Source organism: Apteryx mantelli, chromosome 14 (genome assembly GCF_036417845.1).
Source record: "Apteryx mantelli isolate bAptMan1 chromosome 14, bAptMan1.hap1, whole genome shotgun sequence".
NCBI classification, from domain to species: domain Eukaryota; kingdom Metazoa; phylum Chordata; class Aves; order Apterygiformes; family Apterygidae; genus Apteryx; species Apteryx mantelli.
The window spans coordinates 331,596-350,906 of NC_089991.1; the positions used below are offsets into that span (position 1 = coordinate 331,596).

Here is a 19,311-nt window from a genome sequence, read left to right on the forward strand (position 1 = left end):
TGGCTCAGAAAATAGAAGTGACATATGGGGAAAGGCAATAAAAATTAGAATCTTTTAGCTTTTTATTCCCCCCCCATCAGAAAAAATATAAACATCTGTTTGGCTGATTTTTACCTTTCTTAATAGTTGAAAATTTTAAATCTTAAAATATCCCCAAACAAGATACTTTCTTCCAAAAAATCATGTACTTTTGCCAAAATGCTCAATACTGTAAAAATCCAGAAATATCATTTGTTGATGATGACAACTTCAGATGACTGGTGTGTGGTTTGGGGAATTTTTGTTTCATTTTTTCCCAAACATGTATTCTGAAAAGAACCAGTAACTATGTTATATTGTTACCAATGAACAGGACTTGCGCAGAAACCAGAAGAGGATAGCAGAATTGAATGCCACCATCCGGAAGCTGGAAGACAGGAACACACTGCTCGTTGATGAACGAAATGAACTGGTGTGTGAGCTTTGCACTGTCAGACAGAGGAGGTTGGGAGCCTTAGGGAAGGCAAAAGGAAAAGGCTCCAAGGGTGATACAGTCAATGATGAATATGCCTTTTCCACCCGTCACGCTAGCAACTCAGGAGGCTGAGGATGGTTTTTCTCTCTAGAATTAGTCTTTTGTAGCAGCTTTGCAGCTGCCTGACTGTGCTTTTGGGTTGCTTTATCTCTACATCTCAGTTTTCCCATAGGTAACACCATCTTTCAGAAACAGATATGCAGAGTTATGCTTTGAGATTTATTGGTGAAGTAAGTTTATAGAAGGACCAAGCATTACTATGATTGTTTTGCCAGTTCCATTTGCCACTCTCTTTGGCTTTTTACTGGGACAGTGGTCAACAGGGAAGGTAAAAAAAAATCCCCCCAAAACTTCTAACAAAGGAGGAAAAGTATCTTTTATTTGAATTACTTACAATTATTAATTGCTGTCATCAATCCAGTTGAAGCGTGTCCGAGAAGCTGAAAAACAATGTAAACCTCTCCTGGAAAAGAACAAGTGCCTCACGAAGAGAAATGATGAGCTGATGCAGTCTTTGCAGCGCATGGAAGATAAGCTCAAAGCAGTCACTAAAGAAAATATAGAAATGGTTGGTATTGAAGAGCAAAGTGAAGATGACTGCATGATGTATGTCTGTGTTGGTGGGTATGTCTGCACAGTGTATGCATGTAAATACATAAAGAAAGTGTGTATATGTTTATAGTGTGTGTACTATTGATAAGATATAGCAATACTTAGGCCTTTATATAGTAAGATCTATATATTGTATTGCTGTGTATTATGCATACCCGTGCAATATATTTAAGTGAATGCATAACCATAGTCTTTAATACTGTCCCAAAAATTAGATTTGTGAGTCTCAATTATAAAAATTGTTGTGTCACTGGGTCACATCCTACTGTGCAATTTTGCATCTGGAACTCAAAAACGAAGCTGTTAAGGGCTATGTTTTCAGCCAGCCTGATGTACATCCTTGAATGTACATGGTTTTGGTATGGCTGACAATGGCAGAATAAGGTTCTGGTCTGCCACTGAGCACATACAGTCTTCCCATAAAACACAAGCATGGTAGATGGATATTGGAGAGTGAGAAAGGTGGCGTGGTGGCTGAGGTTATAAATTTCTCATAACAGTGCTATGTGAAATGGAGTTAGAGCAGTTCTGTCTGTAGATGCTTCAAAAGGAATTGTTCTGAGTATCAGTCAGAATGTAGTCCCTGCATGTGCACAATGTTGCCTTGGCATTAATAAAAAAAAAGGAGATGGAAGTCCCGAGTTGCCCGATATAAGCTGGCAGGTGCTGAGAAGACTTCCCCTGCTAAGTGTGTTTGTGTGTTATGTTTCTGGCTCCAAGAGCCACCGTTGTCTTGAGCAGGCTGACTGTTTTGCAATGTGGATGCAGCTCTCCTGCTGATTAGATTGAGACTATCAGATTCACTTTGTTGTCATATGGAAGAAAGGCTTTAGTATTACATGGTTAATCAACTTTAATACTCTGCAACTTACACATGCCCAGAAGACAGATAAATTTATCACAGATGTCACAAATCACAATTCTTTTTCCACAGCTGTAGCAATACAGATCACAAGCCACTGGGCTCTCCCCCAGCAAATGGGAGACACTTTAAAGTCTCTGTGCATTAGACGTGAGCGGGCAGCACCACCAGTGCATGTGCACACACAGCAAGTTCTAACTTAACTCCCTGACGTTTACGCTTTACTGTAGAGATGCCCAGATGATGGCTGTTAGCGAGCTGTGGGTGGCTGCACTACCTCCTGTGGGCTGTAGCCATCTCCACTTCCTCTGCCTAGGACTGGATGCATGTCATTCACATGACTGAAACATGTGCCTTTCCTCACTACGTGAGGCCGTATGATGGGTATGAGCAAGTGCATGGGGTCACAGGCGTGGATACTGCTTGCATACCCTCTTACATGACTGGACATGTGGGCATACAAGCATGTGCTCCACTTGGTGGATGTCTAGGTACATTGTGAAGGAAGAGCTGTGTTATATCACCTTTAAGGGCTGCTGTAGAGGCTATACTGCCACACCATAAATAAAAAAAAGCATTGTTATTCTGCTTGAAGAACTAGGCCTTGCTGTGCTGCTTTTTTATTAAGAAGTGCTAGTAGGTATTAATAAAGTTATAGAAATTTTGTAGCTGAAGCATATTTAAAGGACTACACAGCTTAAATGAAAAATAATGCCTGATTTCTAATTGAAAGGTTGTCTCTTTTTTTAGTAATTGCTGGATCTTATTTTATCTGTTTCTTTCTTCTTATCACAGAGAGAAAAAATGACATCACATCCTCCACTAAAGAAATTAAAATCTCTCAATGACCTGGATCAGGCTAATGAGGAACAAGAAACGGAGTTTTTAAAGCTTCAGGTTATAGAACAACAGAACATAATTGACGAGTTAACAAGGGTATGTCCAGAGCACCAGGAATTATGACCAGTTCCTGTGTACAGTTCACCTCTGTTAGTATTTCTTTTTATAAACAGAGGTCTGAGGGTTAATATCTTACCTCACTTTTAACACCTACAAATTTTTAGATGTAGAAGCATATGGATGCTGCTTGTATGATTTCATAAATGTGTTTAATTAATAAGTTTCTAATGGGGGCAGCAGCCCTACAGCCCTAAGGCATAACTCTTGTTGTGTATAAATTAAGCTGTCTTTAAATTCCCTGGGTCAGCTCTAGAAATGAACACAGACCAAGAACTGTGGAGCTCGGGAAGATACTTATGTTTTCAGAAGACATGGCTGTGCCAAGCTGTTTTACCATTATAACTACACTACCATTAGAAAGTCCCCTTGTAAAGAGAGATGCAGGACACAGTGCAATATCCTTCATGTGCTGCAACAGAGCATGCTGCTAGATAATGGTTCCCTAGTATTTCAGTCATAGCATTTAATACTAACCATCCCCTTTTCAGCTGAATTTGCGTTTTGGTATTGAGGGGAAGGAAAAGGAGACTCCAAAACAGGTCATTGCCTCTTCTAAGACATCATTTCTAGGAGTCGTGAAACCATCACTAATATCATTTAGTGACTTGGAGACAGAAGCAGGATCACCTCTGCATGGAAGGCAAACTGTGTGCCTCAGATACAATGCCCAAACCAGTTCCCTGTAACAGGCCTCCCCGTGAATTTAACAAGAAATTGATCAGCTCCTGTTGTTTGACAGCCTGTCAGGGCAACTGTACAACTGGAGTTTCTTTTCAGATATCCCTTCTTCCCTTCTTCAGAAGGTTTTCAACTGATGCAGATACACATGTGTGAACAAGTCCTCCCTTCCACCTGGAGTCAGCTTTCTGTTTGAACATACAAACAAAAAGTCAGTGGAAGCCCAGTGACTGACTTCATCTCTAGATCTGGCTTTCTATGGCTGCACAGCAAAGAAGAGAAACACGAACTTTAACTCCAGTAACTTTTTAATCTTATTTTTCAGGATAGGGAAAAACTCATTCGTCGCAGAAAGCATAAAAGGAGTTCAAAGCCAATTAAGGTAAGAAGAAAAAGACTTTTCAGCTTGTAAAAATGCCAGTAGGCTTTGCAGGAAAACGCACTTTAACGTTCTAATTAAAGAGATTGTTGTGGATTATAACAAGCTTCTTTAGTGATGGAGTTTATAAACGGGTTAGTTTCTTCAGGAAAACTTTTTAGGTCCTCCTGGAGATCCGGTTAAGGATGCATAACTATTTTATTTTCAGCAAAATGGGGCTTTTTTTCCCCCTCTCTGAAAAAGTTATAATCTTTGTTCAATCTGTTTTGTGTAAATATTGGTCTTGAGGCCTATTACGCTGAGGTGTATTTACATTCCCAGAGACCTTCCTATCTGTCTTTTGCTATCTGATTTTCATAGCACATCTGGGCCAATCCTGCAATTCATACTAAAGCAAAATTCTTATGTATCTTTTTTCTGCAAGTAGAAGTTTCTGCCTGAAAACTTGAGTGCCATTCCCTTTGGCTCAGTTTCACAGGCCTTCAGCTGCCTCTTATATTATCCTGAACTTAGATCTAGTCCAGTCCCTGGTATAATTTAGAACAATTTTAGAGCTGAGCAGTGAACAGTGATTCAAATAGCTCTTTTATCAGTTGGATTTAGGGAATGATTTTGCAACAGCCAGATCTCATCTCCAGAGAGCGGTGAGACTGCGTAGGAAACAGAGCTTGGTTGTTCTTTGTCCTGTGAGGACATCTCTTGGTAGGTCAGCCATGTTCCATGAAAGTAATGCAGTGCTATCTTAAACACAGAGAAGTTAGGACCTAGTAAGTCCTAAGTAAGTCCTTGGTAAGTCCTAGATGTATCCTCACATTGTTTCTATATGGGTTTTGAAGCAATACACAGCAGACAGAACTGGGAGCCAAGGAATAAAGAATATTTCCATTGTTTAACTTTATTTCTAAGCCAGAAATTGTACCAGTAGGGAAGATATGGCTATTATCTTCACTTGGAAAAATAATGACCAAAAAAAGATAATAAATCCAAAAGTTTCTTGGCAACTTTGGTGAATGTTTTTGCATGATTCAGATTCCAGGTTTAGAAGGTTGTAATCTGACAGCAGTGGAAGTGAAAAACGTTGCTGTAGGCACTGGTGTTCTGCTGATTAATTTTTCTGAGCTGAGGATATGGCTCAGTCTAAAACTTGGAAAATGTAATGGGAGTAGCAGTATGCTAAGGAAAAGTCTCTGCCCTTGCATGAAGGCAGGAGAACAGTTTGTTAACCCCAAAACTGTTCAGAAGATATCTGTCAACATGTAGACGGATCTTCAAAGGTAATGTCCTAAAGGACTAGAGTAAGTTGGAGAACAGAGAACCTCATTCTTCTCTCATGGACATTGCTGATATTGCTGAATATCTCAGCACTTCTCTCCCTAAAACTGCTGTTACTTGGCATAAGTCAGTAAAAGCTATGGTAGCACAAAGCTGGTACAAAGGAATGGAGACTTTTATCTCGCACATCTTCTCAGTACTATATTAACTGCCACATGTTGAGACTGCTCACACTACAGTTTGGTTGCATGTCTGACACCTCATTATCTCCAATCTAAATAATTGAATTAACCCATCAGATGAAAACTGTGAGTCATGTCCTATAAAGATGGAGCTGCTTGACCTGCAGTCTTTGGTTTCAGGGTACAGATTTGAGCACTTAATACTTGACATATGAATAATTATGCAGACAAACTGATCAATGAGAATTTAAGATGCACTGCCTACAGCGTTACTTCTGTTTTCCCTCAGTACCAGATCTAGTCTTCGATGTCATTTCTTTTTGGTTTGGTTGGAGATGATATTTGCAGAGGCAGATCATAGCTATTCTTTCATATCTTTCCTTTTTCTTTTTTTTTCTTTTTTTTCTTTAGTACATAACAATGCAACTTTGAAGCTGACTAACTTTTTCCCCCATCAGAAACCATACTGTCTGTTTCCAAGGAGATTCAGAAATCGCATGTTTTTCCTTCTTTAGAGACATGTGGTGGATACAGTTTTTGGGTATGATGATGATTCCATGGACTCTGAAACATCCTCCATGGCCTCATATAGAACAGACAGAACACCAGCAACGCCAGATGATGATTTGGATGAGGTAAGATCTGACTCTTCCACACGTAGAGCCAAGTTTTCAAGAGACTTTGACTTCCAAATCGAGTGGCCAGGCTCTCAAAGACATTCAGGTTTTACTGGTGCATACTGAGTGATGTTTTTCTGTAAGTTTGGCCTCAGTTTTGATTACTGATATACTAAAATGCTAGCTGGGAGATTCTTTCAAAATTTAGTCCCTAGAGCCTACCACTATGACTTTGTTGCAGTTCGAGATGATTTTTTCCTCTCCCCCTCAAGAAAATAAAATTGTCGCACTTCTTTTAGCTTGAAGACATATAAACCCACTATAAATCTCATATTCTTCTTACTTCATGTTACAGCAATCTCATTTAAAAAGCTGTTTTGAATCAAGACCTGTAAACCAACTACTGTTTTTAACAAATCACATTTGCATTCCTTGGCAATGCTCTGATGTCTGGTGCTTAGACATGTCCTTTCTGTTCCCCCAGAGCTTAGCAGCTGAAGAATCAGAGCTGCGGTTTCGACAGCTGACAAAGGAGTACCAGGCCCTGCAGAGAGCTTATGCACTACTGCAGGAGCAGACAGGAGGCATTATAGATGCTGAAAGAGAAGCCAAGGTCAGTATTTGTTCATGGTGGGAAAAAGGATTTTTTTTTGTTGCTACTAGTATATATAGACACCTGAAAGTGACATAAAAGGAAATGGAGTTAAATATCCATACAACAGAGAGACATCTATTTCACTCATTTGCTGAGCACATTTAAAGAGACTGATGATTAAGGATGGACACAGTCACTCAACTTAAAAGGTGTTGTCCTCCAGCTGAACCTGAAAACTCTGCATTTAAGCAAGCATGCTAAAGCATGCAATTCTGCCATTTGGCACAGAATCACAAGGGATTTCCTGTCTTTTGCTCAGGGATACAGGGGTTTGTAAATGTAAATGAAGTCTGGGCTTTCACAAAGACACGCATTGCATCATGTTTAGAAGTTCTCACCTGAATGTTTCTGACAGAGTCGTGAAAACTAAAATCAAATTTGGGCATGATGCAGATTACAGCAAGCCTTCCAAGGCGAAAAATATTGTCCCTTTAATCACAGAATCATTCAGGCTGGGAGAGACCTTAGGTGACTCTAGTCCAACCTCCTGCTCAAAGCAGGAGTCATCTATGAGATCATAGTGGGTTGCTCAGCACTTTGTCCAGTCAGTTCTTGAAAACCTCCAAGGCAGATATGAGTGCTTCTTTCTACTACCCTTTGCCTGTCTCATCTGCTCAGCACATTTTCTTCAATGCAGGGTCTGCCTCTTGCTAGGTTCTTTGAGCAGAGCCTATTACACTGGATATCTGAGCTTGGGTTTTGCTACTCTAATGCAACACATAGTAATAATAAACTTGGCGGGGTGTGTGTGTGCGCGCATGTGCGTGCTGATTTTCCATTCTGTCCCCTTGTGTCATCTTTATGCCAGTCTGTGAAGCAGCATAAAATATCACTGAGCCAGAATCTTCATACTGGTTACTCACTCAGTGGAAATGTTCACCAGACTCTTTGCTGTGTTTGGTTTCCTTTGTGTATCAGCTGTATTTCTCTTTTTGTTACTGTTTTATGCTGTGCCTGACTTCAATAGGCTCAGGAGCAGCTCCAAGCTGAAGTCCAGAGATATAAAGCCAAAATAGAAGATCTGGAGAAAACTTTGGCACAGAAGGGACAGGTAAGCACTTCTTGTGTATTTTCTTTTGCTATATTGGGTTTTACCTGCTCTGCTCACAATATCCCTAGCACAATTTCAGTACAGACTTTCACAGGATCCAGTGTCACTCTTGAGTAAATAGGTGGGTCTAATGAGTTCAGAAGCCTTGCTACAATTCAGTTGATTAATACATTGTTCTTCTGTAATCCATAGTTTGTTGCTGTAGGATTTTAAAGCCTGTATATTGCAGCTCCATTTTTCAATAAACATACCAAATCTCATGGAGTTTGATTATTCTGTAACAGTACTGCTTCATCCAACAGGACTCACACTGGGTGGAAGACAAACAGCTTTTCATTAAGAGGAATCAAGAGCTTTTAGACAAGGTACATTCAAAACTTTTGGGTGTTCACTTTGAAGGGTAGTCTGGATCATGCAATACACTTTTTGAACATGCGGTCTGGTGCTTCTAGATGTTGTATGAGGACAGAACCATATAGATGGATATGGATATGGATAGGATAACACATAGATAGACAAGTCCTCTCTAGCTCTGGCTTAGGCACTGCTGTTGCTAGCACTTACTAGGCTGATTTACCTAGCTCTGTGGATAAACTCGCATCCTGACAGGTGGAAGCTCTGCTGCAGCATTCTGTCTTCAGGGTGCAGACAGTTGCCTTCATGTAACGTTACACTGAAGTCTCTGCTGTTGCTGCCTGGTCAGGACATTTTGATCTCTACTTCTGGGTGTGAAACAGCAGTAGGTAAATGCAGTCACCCTGTAATACCAGAACTCTTTCATGCTCCCAGACTACGTACATTCTGTGTATTTTTAAGGGCTTATGTCATCTGTAGCTCCAGTGAAACTTAACCTCCTCAGTCGCTTGATGCATTTGGGAACATCACCTCTCTATATAGATGAGTGTGTATATGTGTGTGTATATATATATTTTAAACATGGAAAATAGGACTAGGAAGGACCTCAGCCTTGCTGGCATATCACCAACAGTGGCCATACATACTACTGCCATCAGCAATAGAGACCATAAGACCCATCACTCAGTATCTTTCCTTCTTTCACCTACACAAGCAAGATTTCTTAGCCTGTGTTTCTCTTCTTTCATAAAAACACCATGTAAGCCTCCAGCCCTGTGCTGTGCTTCCCCACCCAGAAAAACTGCAATTCCAGCTCTATTTCCTCACCCATGGGTGGCTCATTTGACCTCAGTCTTACTGTGCTCCCTACCTCTGCTTGTCTGGGCCATTCTCAGAAAACCTGATTGCAAAATACAGGTCCTGGCACTAGCTGGAGACTTGCAGAAGACAGCAGGCAGAGGAGCTAGTGATGGAGTTGTCCACAGCAAGCAAGGTGGTCAATTGACTGATGGCTGATGGCACCTCTATCTGCTAATCAACAGAACTACTTCCTGTGCAGTTCATGTGAATGCTCACCCAGAGCTGGATGGCTGCTTGGGTAACTGCCTCCACAGAGACAGCAACAGAAACGGCTGTCCCCACATCCCAGTGGCAGTTCATGTGCTGCGCACTGGGAATTTCTGATCTAGCCCAAGCCCTTCTCCAGGGCAGCACCAGCTGTTTCTGTGTCTGAATAAACACCCTGTTCACAGGGTCCTTCAACAATAATGTCTCCACAACCCCTCCCCAGACAAACTATTCCAGTGCTTTACCGTGAGAACAGTGTCTAATAGCTAACGTAGACTAACCTAATAGTTAATTTGACACTTTTGTAAAGTGCTAACGCTCACTAGGATTGGATTCCTTTGGGAAAACCTTCAGCCAAAGCATTTTATGAAGTTTAGCAAGTTGATGAGCAGAAGGCTACCTGTAAACTAAAGACTCATTGAGGTAACACAGCAAGTATTGAATCATGTCTGAAGTTTGGATTTTGCACTGCCTATGCTCCCTGAACTGCTACTTGCTAAATATTCAATGTTTCTTATAACAGTCACACAGATCATGAATTTACGTATTTCTATTAGATAGAGAAACTGGAAGCAGAAAACCACCGTTTGCAACAGGAGCTGCAGGATGCCCGAGACCAGAATGAGCTGCTGGAGTTCCGCAACCTTGAGCTGGAGGTGACAGACAAGCTCCTTACAGTAGAGTTGGGAGCAGGTTGAAATAGTGCACTTGTATGGGACACCAACTTTAATGAAGTGTTTGCATCTGCATTTTAGTGATATAACAGACAAACAAATCAGGCCTGGTATATTTAATTAGAGATGGGCTGTAGAAGTATGTCAGCTCTAGTATCCCGGAAATAGTAAGCTCTGTACTTGACTGGTTCACCTCTCACTGAGCCAGGTGCCCAGTTTGCATAGTTCAGCTTAGCTGATTAACTTCAGTGTGGCTCTGCTAGTTTACCACAGCTGTGGATATGTTTTTTCTAATATTTGGAAGCAATCTGTTGTCATCATGCTTTCGTTTTATTGCTGGCCTGGAGTAAAGATGCCCGGTGCTGGCCAGGATCTGTTAAAATTAACGGAAATTAATTAAATTAACCAAATAAGCAAGGCTTATACCCTATCTTCATGTACCTTGCTCAAGGCTGAATCTTGGTTCACAGCTCAGATCTCAGAGAGATCTCCTCTCCCTGCTGGGGGAAACTCTGCTGACCCTGGGTGCCCTGCTGGCACACTTTCAGGACTACAACAGTTTCTACCTCAGTTTCCTGCCCCTAAAGTGAGGATAGGAGATGTTTTATACAGATGAATGGAGTCTTACTCCTATAGTCTTTAACATTATTATTGGCAACATTAGTATGTGTCAAAACCAACAGTGCATGTCTGTGTTTCTAAAATACTTGGCCTGGAAATGTCCTAATTTTTTTCTGGAGGTTTTAGGTGCTACCACAATACAAATAACAAATAACAACAGCCACAGAGACTGCGGGCAGATGTTCAGACTATCTGCCTGCTTCCAAGCACTATCACTTTCACAGGATTTCAGACAAATTTTCTGTTGAGGAGCTTCCTCATGACCTGAACACAAACTAACAAAGTTACCTCAGGTGATTTTGGAGATTCCGTAAGGAGCTTCAGCAGCTTAGATTTGATTCTGTATGTGTCAAGAGGAGGAGAATATCAGACTTGGATTTTCCTCTCTTTAGATGGTTTCTCTTTAGTTATGAATTCTTGTTATGAGTCCCAACCAAGAAGACCTTCCATCTGATCTGTTCTCTAGCATAAGCTATTTTATTTTTCAGTTGCACTTTTCAGTTGCTGTCTAAGGCTTTATGCACTTGCCATTCAGAGTGTGTAACACAGAGCTTTTTCTAGCTCTCGTGAATCAGAGTTGTGACAGATTTGTCCCATATTTACCACCTTTCCCACAGTTTTAGCTGACAGCTGCGTTTCTGTTTGGTTTGGAACTGAACTTATAAATTCACTTAAATATTTGTAAACCAAAATACATTTAAAAGTGAAATTTGTTCTTCACTTCTGTGCTTGCCTGAATATTTGAAAGGGATGAGAAATAACATCTTTCAAAATATTTTTTTTATTCTTGCCATTGATCCCTTAAAGCTGGACAAATATTTGTAGGTTTTATCCAGTGAAGGTGTATAAAGATAGCAAATCTGATCAACTTTATTTATTTTTTGAATTTATTACTTTCCACAGATGTTAGAACATATGACTTACCAGGATGATCAAATATGTAAGTCTGAGTATCCTAGCAGTCTTAAGTCACATACCTGTTTCTAAAGGGAGTATTTGCAACAATATATAGGTGTTCAACACTTTATTAGGGAAATCACTTTAAATGACATGTAAGTCTTAAACAGATGACAGGCTTCCCACAGACAATTTGCAAATAGACATCATCCATCAAATAAACAAACTGCTGCAAAATAATTCACTTGGTTTTAGCATCCTATCCCACTTGATACACTGTTTGGAGAGTCTTTCTGTTTGATTTTTCCAATTGTAGTTAATGATGATGTCATTGTTTCTTGCATTTTTTTGTAATAAGAGTTTATATTTGCAAGGCACAATAAAAACAGTAGCTATGACATTTAATGAGCTCTCTACACATCTCTTTCATTCTAACATGTTCTCTGATGTCTTTTCAATTTACTTTAAGGAAAGAGAGAGACGATCCCCACCATTTAATCTCCAGATTCACCCATTCTCAGATGGTGTGAGTGCTCTACAGATCTACTGCATGAAGGAGGGAGTTAAGGTAGGTTAGTTTTGTAGCACAGCACTTCTTAACACAGCAGTGATGGATGCTGACCACATAATCCATTACATCCATCTCTGCTAGTAACTCCACCAAATTTTAAGCATTTCAACTCAGTCTAAGGTAAGCATGTGTGATGACTGATGCAATTGAATTGGACTCCTAATTCTTACCATAATCATAAACCCTGGCTCAAAGGCAGCTGGAATTTAGTGTATGACATGTTTGCATGAGATAATACAAAATGTTTGGTTGATCTCAGTATTGGTTATAGGAGGGGCAAATATTGCAGCTGTGATTAACTGTGCACCCCATGCCTTTATTTTATTCTCTCTTTGCAGGATGTCAGCATCCCAGACCTCATAAAGCAGTTAGACATCCTAGGTGATAATGGGGTAAGCAAAAGTGGGAGATGCTTTCCCTATACAAGTTGTATTGCGTGCAGTTAGCATAAGTGAATTCTATAACTACCATGGCTATTTTCTAAGGTATTTGTTGAAATTATGTAATACTAGAATCATTCATTTAAAGAGTGTTTATCTCCAGAAGTTAAGCATTTGGGAGATTTCAGTAATCAGGGAACTAGTAATGAAGTTCCAGCTTTAACCTCTCTTTTAACAGACTGGGAAGGACTCATGTCCAAACTTCAGCAAAGTGTGGGAACTAGATTGGTCATCTGAGCCAACCACATCTTTGTTAGAACTAGGATTCCTCTGCAGGCAGTTTCATAAATAGGCAAATTCTCTGTGGCTTTCTAGGTGGGCATTGCTGCCCGCTTTAGTCATCCACATGAAAGAAAACATCCTGTATGTCTGGCCAACATTAAATACGTTTTAAGAAAGTGTATAAGAAGTAAAAGCTACAGACAGTGATTGTTTCCTCACTTAATGCTGATGTTAATTAGCATTATTTTAAAAAAAGCTTAATGGAAATTCAGCTTTATAAAACCAGTATAAAGACAGACAAATGCATCTAATTTTAGTCTGCATTTCTCATAAGATGTAGTGGTATGAAAACATATAATCAGTGCACATCATGCAGAAAGGCAAAAACAGTGCTCTTTTTAATATGTTAACACACACTGAATATTTTGATGGGAATAGGACATCGTACACACACTACAGAGTTCCCCTTAAGCACTCTAGAGCTAATCTATTGTCTGGATAATCTGTATTCATTGACTTCTGTTATTTGCTGGTTTAATGCAGAAAGAATAAGATTTGGACTTTCTTTGAAAAATACTCTCCTCTGGGAAACTGCTGCTCTTAGGCTTATTTTTTTTCCCCTCTCTTCCTCCTCACAGAATTTAAGAAATGAAGAGCAGGTGGCCATAATTCAGGCTTCCACTGTATTGTCCTTGGCAGAAAAGGTAAAATGTGTGCTTGCTTTTCTCATGTATTATCTAAGACCTCATCTAACTCTGGAAATTTTCTGTTCTGTGGTTTTCAATATTGTCAAACTTTCTAGTATAGGAAAATTTATACCAGGAGAGTGGTTCCCCAAATAAAGTAAACTGTACCAGCAGTAGTATTTTATAATACTGAATATCAGCCAGAGATTTTGCAAGAATAGAAATACCTTAATGTAATCACAATTCCAAACACCTTTGGTAAAGCAGCAAGAATATCGAATACAACTGGTCCAAGCTATGAAGTCAGAACAGCTGCAAATGCAAAAAGAATGTGAAATGAAACTTGCAATTGTAAACTGAATGAGAAACTGTCAGGCATTTAAGCCATAATTAGCAAATGCCTGGGATTTCTAGTCTTGAGATTTCCAAAGCTTCTGAAGAGATCTGTATGCAAAATTTCCACTGAAAATGTTTGTCTAAATTCCTTGTTTTGGAAATTAAAAAGAAAAAGGGGGTTGGTTAACACTGTTTTTTGTGGCTCAAACATAACAGGCAACTATGTCAGCAAGATGACATCCAAAGATTCTACTTAGCAATTTCCCCTACGCACAGGGAACCAACATCTACACAGCTAAGCTATTTTCAGATGCTACAGCCCCACAGGCTCTTACCCACGGGATGTATATTGTCCCCTGTCCATCCAAGGAAGTGTGCTTTTCCATCTTCCAGTAATTCAGTGGTGAGCCTCTGGCTTCCTCTCTATCAAGTATCACATATAGACATCACAGCTGCACCACTCACAGGAGAACAGCTTCAAGAAGGGCCCAGAGCTAGCAATAGGTAACTAAAAATAGACTGATAAGATGCTGGAGATGTCCATTTGCCACTGCCTGTGCCCCTAGAAAACACAGCAGGTTACAACTCTCATTGTCTATCCTCCAGTGGATCCAGCAGATTGAGGGAGCTGAAGCTGCTCTGCATCAGAAGATGATGGAACTGGAAAGTGATATGGTAGGGAATTTTTTCTGAATACACATTTTAGAAGCAAGCCAGTGAGTGTGTTGCATTTATTTGGTGTGCCAAAAGTTCACTAAAAGAAGGTCTCTTGGCAAATTAAGTAAGCAGGCTTCATCTAAATTTTTTGTTACTAGTCTGTTTCATATGCAACAGCATAATCACAGAGAAATAGAAATAGTTATTGTCTGAAAACTTTCCCTCTTTCCATGAGGATGACTGTTTATTATTAAGCACAGAGGGCTCAACGGTTGCTCAGTGACTTTCAGACATGAAAAAGACTACGCTCTTTGCCTCATAAGATTCACAGTCTAAACGTCAGTTGTATCACATTTTATTTGATACCAGTAAGTGGGAAACTAGTGAATTCTCACTCTGTTTTCTTCCATTACGTTTTAAGGCCTTATTCTAAAGGCAAGACATTCACAGCTGAACTGAACTTCAGTAAAGTTAGTACCTTACCCTATTCTTATTCTAGTTAATGAAAATAACATAAAAGATGAACAAGCATAATTATAAGAGTGGGTAACTGTAGTGGTTTACATTCTGTTCCTATGGTATGTCTATACTCAAGTCAGTTTTACTTAAGATAGGCTGAGAATATAAGCACAGCAGGTTTCCCCAAATAATGTGGACATGAATATGCCTTGTTCCTGTTTAGATTATTCCACTTTCATACTTCTGAAATAAGAGAAACTGAAAAAGGAGTTGTTTGTGATTCCAAAGGAGATATATTAGGAAACCACACAGAAAACCCTAAATTACAGTACTAAAATGCCAAGCAATATCACTGAAGTCAACAAAGAGATGATGGATTTAGTTCCATGTAGATCAGGTCCTACCAAAGCATACACAGCTATTTTCTCTTCCTACTTTTCTAGCTGAGTCAGATATTAATAACTCTGCAGAGTGTCAATTAAAGACCAGTCTCATAGTCCTGCCCAAGTCAGACATCTGTAGTTGATCGAATAACACTTTCCACAGCGTTTTGAGTAACTAATTCATTTTTTTTGTCCAAATGATCCTTCATTGTAGGAGCAATTTTGCAAAATAAAAGGTTATTTGGAGGAAGAATTAGACTACAGGAAGCAAGCTCTTGACCAAGCATACATGGTATGTACAAAGGAAATGCTACAGCACATACTGGCCAGCACTTTGACATGACACAGATTTCTGTAGGATCAGGAAAAGAGAGATTTTTGTATTTCCTGAGAATTTTTTTTTAAATCTGGCTTGTTTTTTCCCATTCTGCTAACTCGCTACCATGCAGTCTGCACAGCCTCAGCATGACACCTAGCCTTTTCAAAAAGGCAGGGTACTCTGAAGTCAGAAACTCTTTTGTCAGTTAGAAGCAGATGTTGTTCATTAAGGTCAGCTTGTCCAACTGGAGTCAGTGCAACCAATTGGAACTCAGATCTGGAATCTTAGATGGCCCATTTAGCACACGTCGTAGCAAGAAGACAATATGCCACAAATAGCAAGAGCTTCTGCTGTAAAACACTGCCATATCAAAGAGGACTGCACATAGGTCTGATAAGTGCATGTGCAAGTTCAGCGTGTTTCATTTGTCAGTTAATAAGAGTACTCATTGATGCAAGAGCATTGCAGTCTGATACGCTGACCTTCAATCTTTCTTCTCTTGGTTTTTAACAGAGCAGGTCAAAATTTTAGAATTGGTGAAATATTCATCTTTTTCTAATTACAATTATAAAATAGGTATGAAAATTCCATCTGGCTCCTGATCATCTCTGTAACTGTTTATAAAAAAGTCAGGGAGGGATTTCAGTGAAAATTAATATTGAAATATCATAAAAATAAAAGCCTTTTTTTTTTTTTTTTTGGTGAAAATACTGAACCATTTTTGAGTTCTGCTTCTCACATTTTTGCACGCTTGAGCATAGGGAACACCTCTCATGCAGGTGCCTGAATCTGCCACTAACCCCCGCCCCATCCCCACAAGGGTTTATAAAATGTTTCATCTCTAATTGACTTTTGGTTTGCATTGACCAGAGGATCCAGGAGCTTGAAGCCACCTTGTACAATGCTTTGCAGCAAGAAACAGTGATAAAGTTTGGGGAACTGCTCACTGAAAAACAGCAGGAAGAGCTGAGGACAGCAGTAGAAAAACTAAGACGTCAGATGCTGAGGAAAAGCAGAGAATACGATTGCCAGATTCTTCAGGAGAGGATGGAGCTGCTCCAGCAGGCTCATCAGGTAAGACACAGGAACCAAACACATGTGGATCTATTCAGTTTTGTTGTGTAAGAACATAAGCTGAGGTCAAACTTAGGCAAGCTCCAGGTTCATGTGAGAGCCTGGCATCTATTTTTTTGAGTTATCTTACAGATTGTGTCTTTACTGTGTGTACAACTGCACGCAATATTATTTTGTGGTGGATTATTTTGGTGTATTTTGACTCTTAAAATTTTAAACCAAATGGATTTCATCCAGAATTCTGTCTCTATGAATCCAGCTTTGTAATACAAATGGTCGCCCCTAGTTATTGGACTTGGTACAGGAGGAACTGTATGAAGGCCTCTGGCTCACGTTACATAGGAGACCCGTCTGTTTTTCCAGACACTGCTGCTCTGTCTCTCCTTAAGTGGGCAGTTGTTGTTTTATCACTGAGGTATAATACTACATTTCACATTCAAAGACCAGTGTTTGCTGCTGTGCAAGCTGTGAGGTCCCAAAGCAGAATGGCAAACAGTCACTGTATGCTAATTAATGTGACAGCTGTAAAATGAAACAAAACCTAATCACCTGTTGTTTATGGTAATAAGAGAAAGAGCTTGCATGGTGGTTAGGGTTTCTGGTACAGACATGAAGATGTAATTTTCACAGTCCTGCCTGATTCTGATTTGGAGACTTGAAACTGATCCACCTTATTTCAGGTAAGCACCCTTCTTACCAGGCCTTTGTGGAATGAAGAACTTTTTGTTTTCAGCAATGACCATTGCCTTGATAAATACTGCCAAAGGAGTTCTGGCTTCTTTGAAAAACTCTTACGCAGCCTGTATTGCAGATGGGGTTGGGAAAGGATGAGGGGCAACGAAGGGAAGAGGTAGTGTTTGAAGGCTGCCATCTGCTAGTTCTCTGATCTCCAGACAGTTAGGAAGATGGTCACAGGAATGCCATCTACTCTCCAGATGCCAGGTGCTCCAGGTGTCTCCTGGTTTGCCCCTCTGGCTTTCTGCTGTTTGCTGGCCCACAAGTTTACTCCCTGACTAAACAGAGAAAAGATACAGAGATTCATAGCTTCATTCTTCATGGTTAGTAATTCTGTCTCCTACTCTGTGGGATATTTTTTCCCAAAATGCCAAAAGTTAAATTCATGTTATATTGTTTTAATAGTACCTAGCACTGTTTAAAATACAACTTGGCAACAAATTACATCTTTCCAGCTCACAGAATCAGTATTTTCATAGTACCATATACATTTATCATTTCAGATCTAGTGATAATACTTTAATCCTCTTTCAACACATCAGACTAAAAAATCTTAATGAATCATGATATAATTCTAAAGAGTGTAACTATAATATAATAGTATTTACCTCCAGACCGTATGTTTTCCCTCTCTTTATCGCATGATTAATATAAAAGCAGAAATATGGAACAGATCCTCTATTGATATAAATAAGAACAGCTCTGACTTCAGTTTAATTTCCATCATTTGAGGATGCAGTCAAATATATGCAACAGCATATTTGAGCAGTGGTACATGAGGTAAAGCTGGGATTAGGGAGGGCTCGTGGATGGACCGATGATAGTGCACAAGATGATCCCTGCCAAAGAAATGGATCTGTTCAAGTCTAGGCTATTAGCACTTGGGACACTGAGTTACTTGTTCAGTGGAGCAAGCCTACTAAGAACTTGGTCTAGATGTTTTCTTTTCTAATTTCCAGAGGATCCGAGATTTAGAAGATAAAACTGACATCCAAAAGAGACAAATCAAGGATCTGGAGGAAAAGGTTAGTTCTGTTATGTTTCTGAAGCAAACTGATCAATTTTTTTGAGAGTCATGACCTAATTTTCTTGAACTACATGTCCTTTTTGTTTAGCTGGATCAGTTGGACCCTGTTAGTGTCTTTCTACTGTGCTTTCTTTTCAATTTGTGACTTTCATTATATCTAGACTTTAATCTTAGAGTCCCCTCCACAAAAACTATGTTTCATTTTAGGAAATAAATGATTACATGAGGAACACTTTTGATTACATTGAATGATATTGGACCAAATGATGAAGCCTTTACATGGTTGTTATATGCTGTCTTGATAGACAATGCTTCTATTAAAGCCAAGGTGAGGCTAGCAAGCAGGAAGGACCAAATGAAACTGAGTGAAGATTTGAAGACTGCCCTTACTTGGCAGGACTGAGGAACTCTGGTTCCGATGCTGTCCTCTATATTGAAGCTTGCAATTGATTATGCAGTTTGAGTACAGTCCAAAATCTTGCCTATAAATGGAACTATCCAAGAATTATATACATATATACATACATCCATACATATACATACATATATATGTATGTATGTATTTTTATACTTACTTTATGCAGAGCTGGGCTGTATTTTTTTTGGAGAGTAAGGTCTGCTCTATCACGTAAAGTTTTTATAATTTTAGATAGGTTAGGTAGCATTGTTGGGAAAAAAAAATCACAGCATGGGTCCAAAATAAAACATTAGCATCCTTTCTAGAAATACCAGACTTCCACTGCTGGTATAAGATGCATTGCCAGTGTGCGCTTTGCCAGTATAGTTATATGTGTAGATATCTATGTACATATATAATATGAAATACTGACTATATTAATACAATGACAGTAACGCTAATGAGTCCTTTGAGTTAGTAGATATGTTCCTACAGTGAAACATGTGGGCTTAATCTAAAACTTGGTATGCATCTTCCTTTCCACTTTTCTGCCAGAATTCTAGTATTGCTAGGACTCAGTGTCTTTCTCTCTAATATATATTAAGTTGG

At 39.4% G+C, this 19,311-nt stretch overlaps 1 protein-coding gene across 7 annotated transcripts in view; it reads left to right on the forward strand.

Moving 5' to 3' along the window:
- The window catches only part of JAKMIP2 (janus kinase and microtubule interacting protein 2), an 81,211-nt gene that overhangs the window by 51,931 nt on the left and 9,969 nt on the right, over nt 1–19,311 (forward strand). For 6 of the 7 annotated variants that reach the window (XM_067304629.1, XM_067304631.1, XM_067304632.1 and 3 more), the window contains exons 5-20: nt 353–451; nt 936–1,082; nt 2,784–2,924; nt 3,952–4,008; nt 5,975–6,094; nt 6,561–6,689; nt 7,699–7,782; nt 8,085–8,147; nt 9,762–9,860; nt 11,866–11,964; nt 12,306–12,359; nt 13,268–13,333; nt 14,258–14,326; nt 15,365–15,442; nt 16,340–16,543; nt 18,238–18,303. In XM_067304629.1, the coding sequence (XP_067160730.1) occupies nt 353–451; nt 936–1,082; nt 2,784–2,924; nt 3,952–4,008; nt 5,975–6,094; nt 6,561–6,689; nt 7,699–7,782; nt 8,085–8,147; nt 9,762–9,860; nt 11,866–11,964; nt 12,306–12,359; nt 13,268–13,333; nt 14,258–14,326; nt 15,365–15,442; nt 16,340–16,543; nt 18,238–18,303 (1,575 nt within the window). Of the gene's footprint in view, nt 1–352; nt 452–935; nt 1,083–2,783; nt 2,925–3,951; nt 4,009–5,974; nt 6,095–6,560; nt 6,690–7,698; nt 7,783–8,084; nt 8,148–9,761; nt 9,861–11,865; nt 11,965–12,305; nt 12,360–13,267; nt 13,334–13,867; nt 13,923–14,257; nt 14,327–15,364; nt 15,443–16,339; nt 16,544–18,237; nt 18,304–19,311 lie in introns of those variants that run through there. The other variant, XM_067304634.1, reaches the window with a different exon arrangement.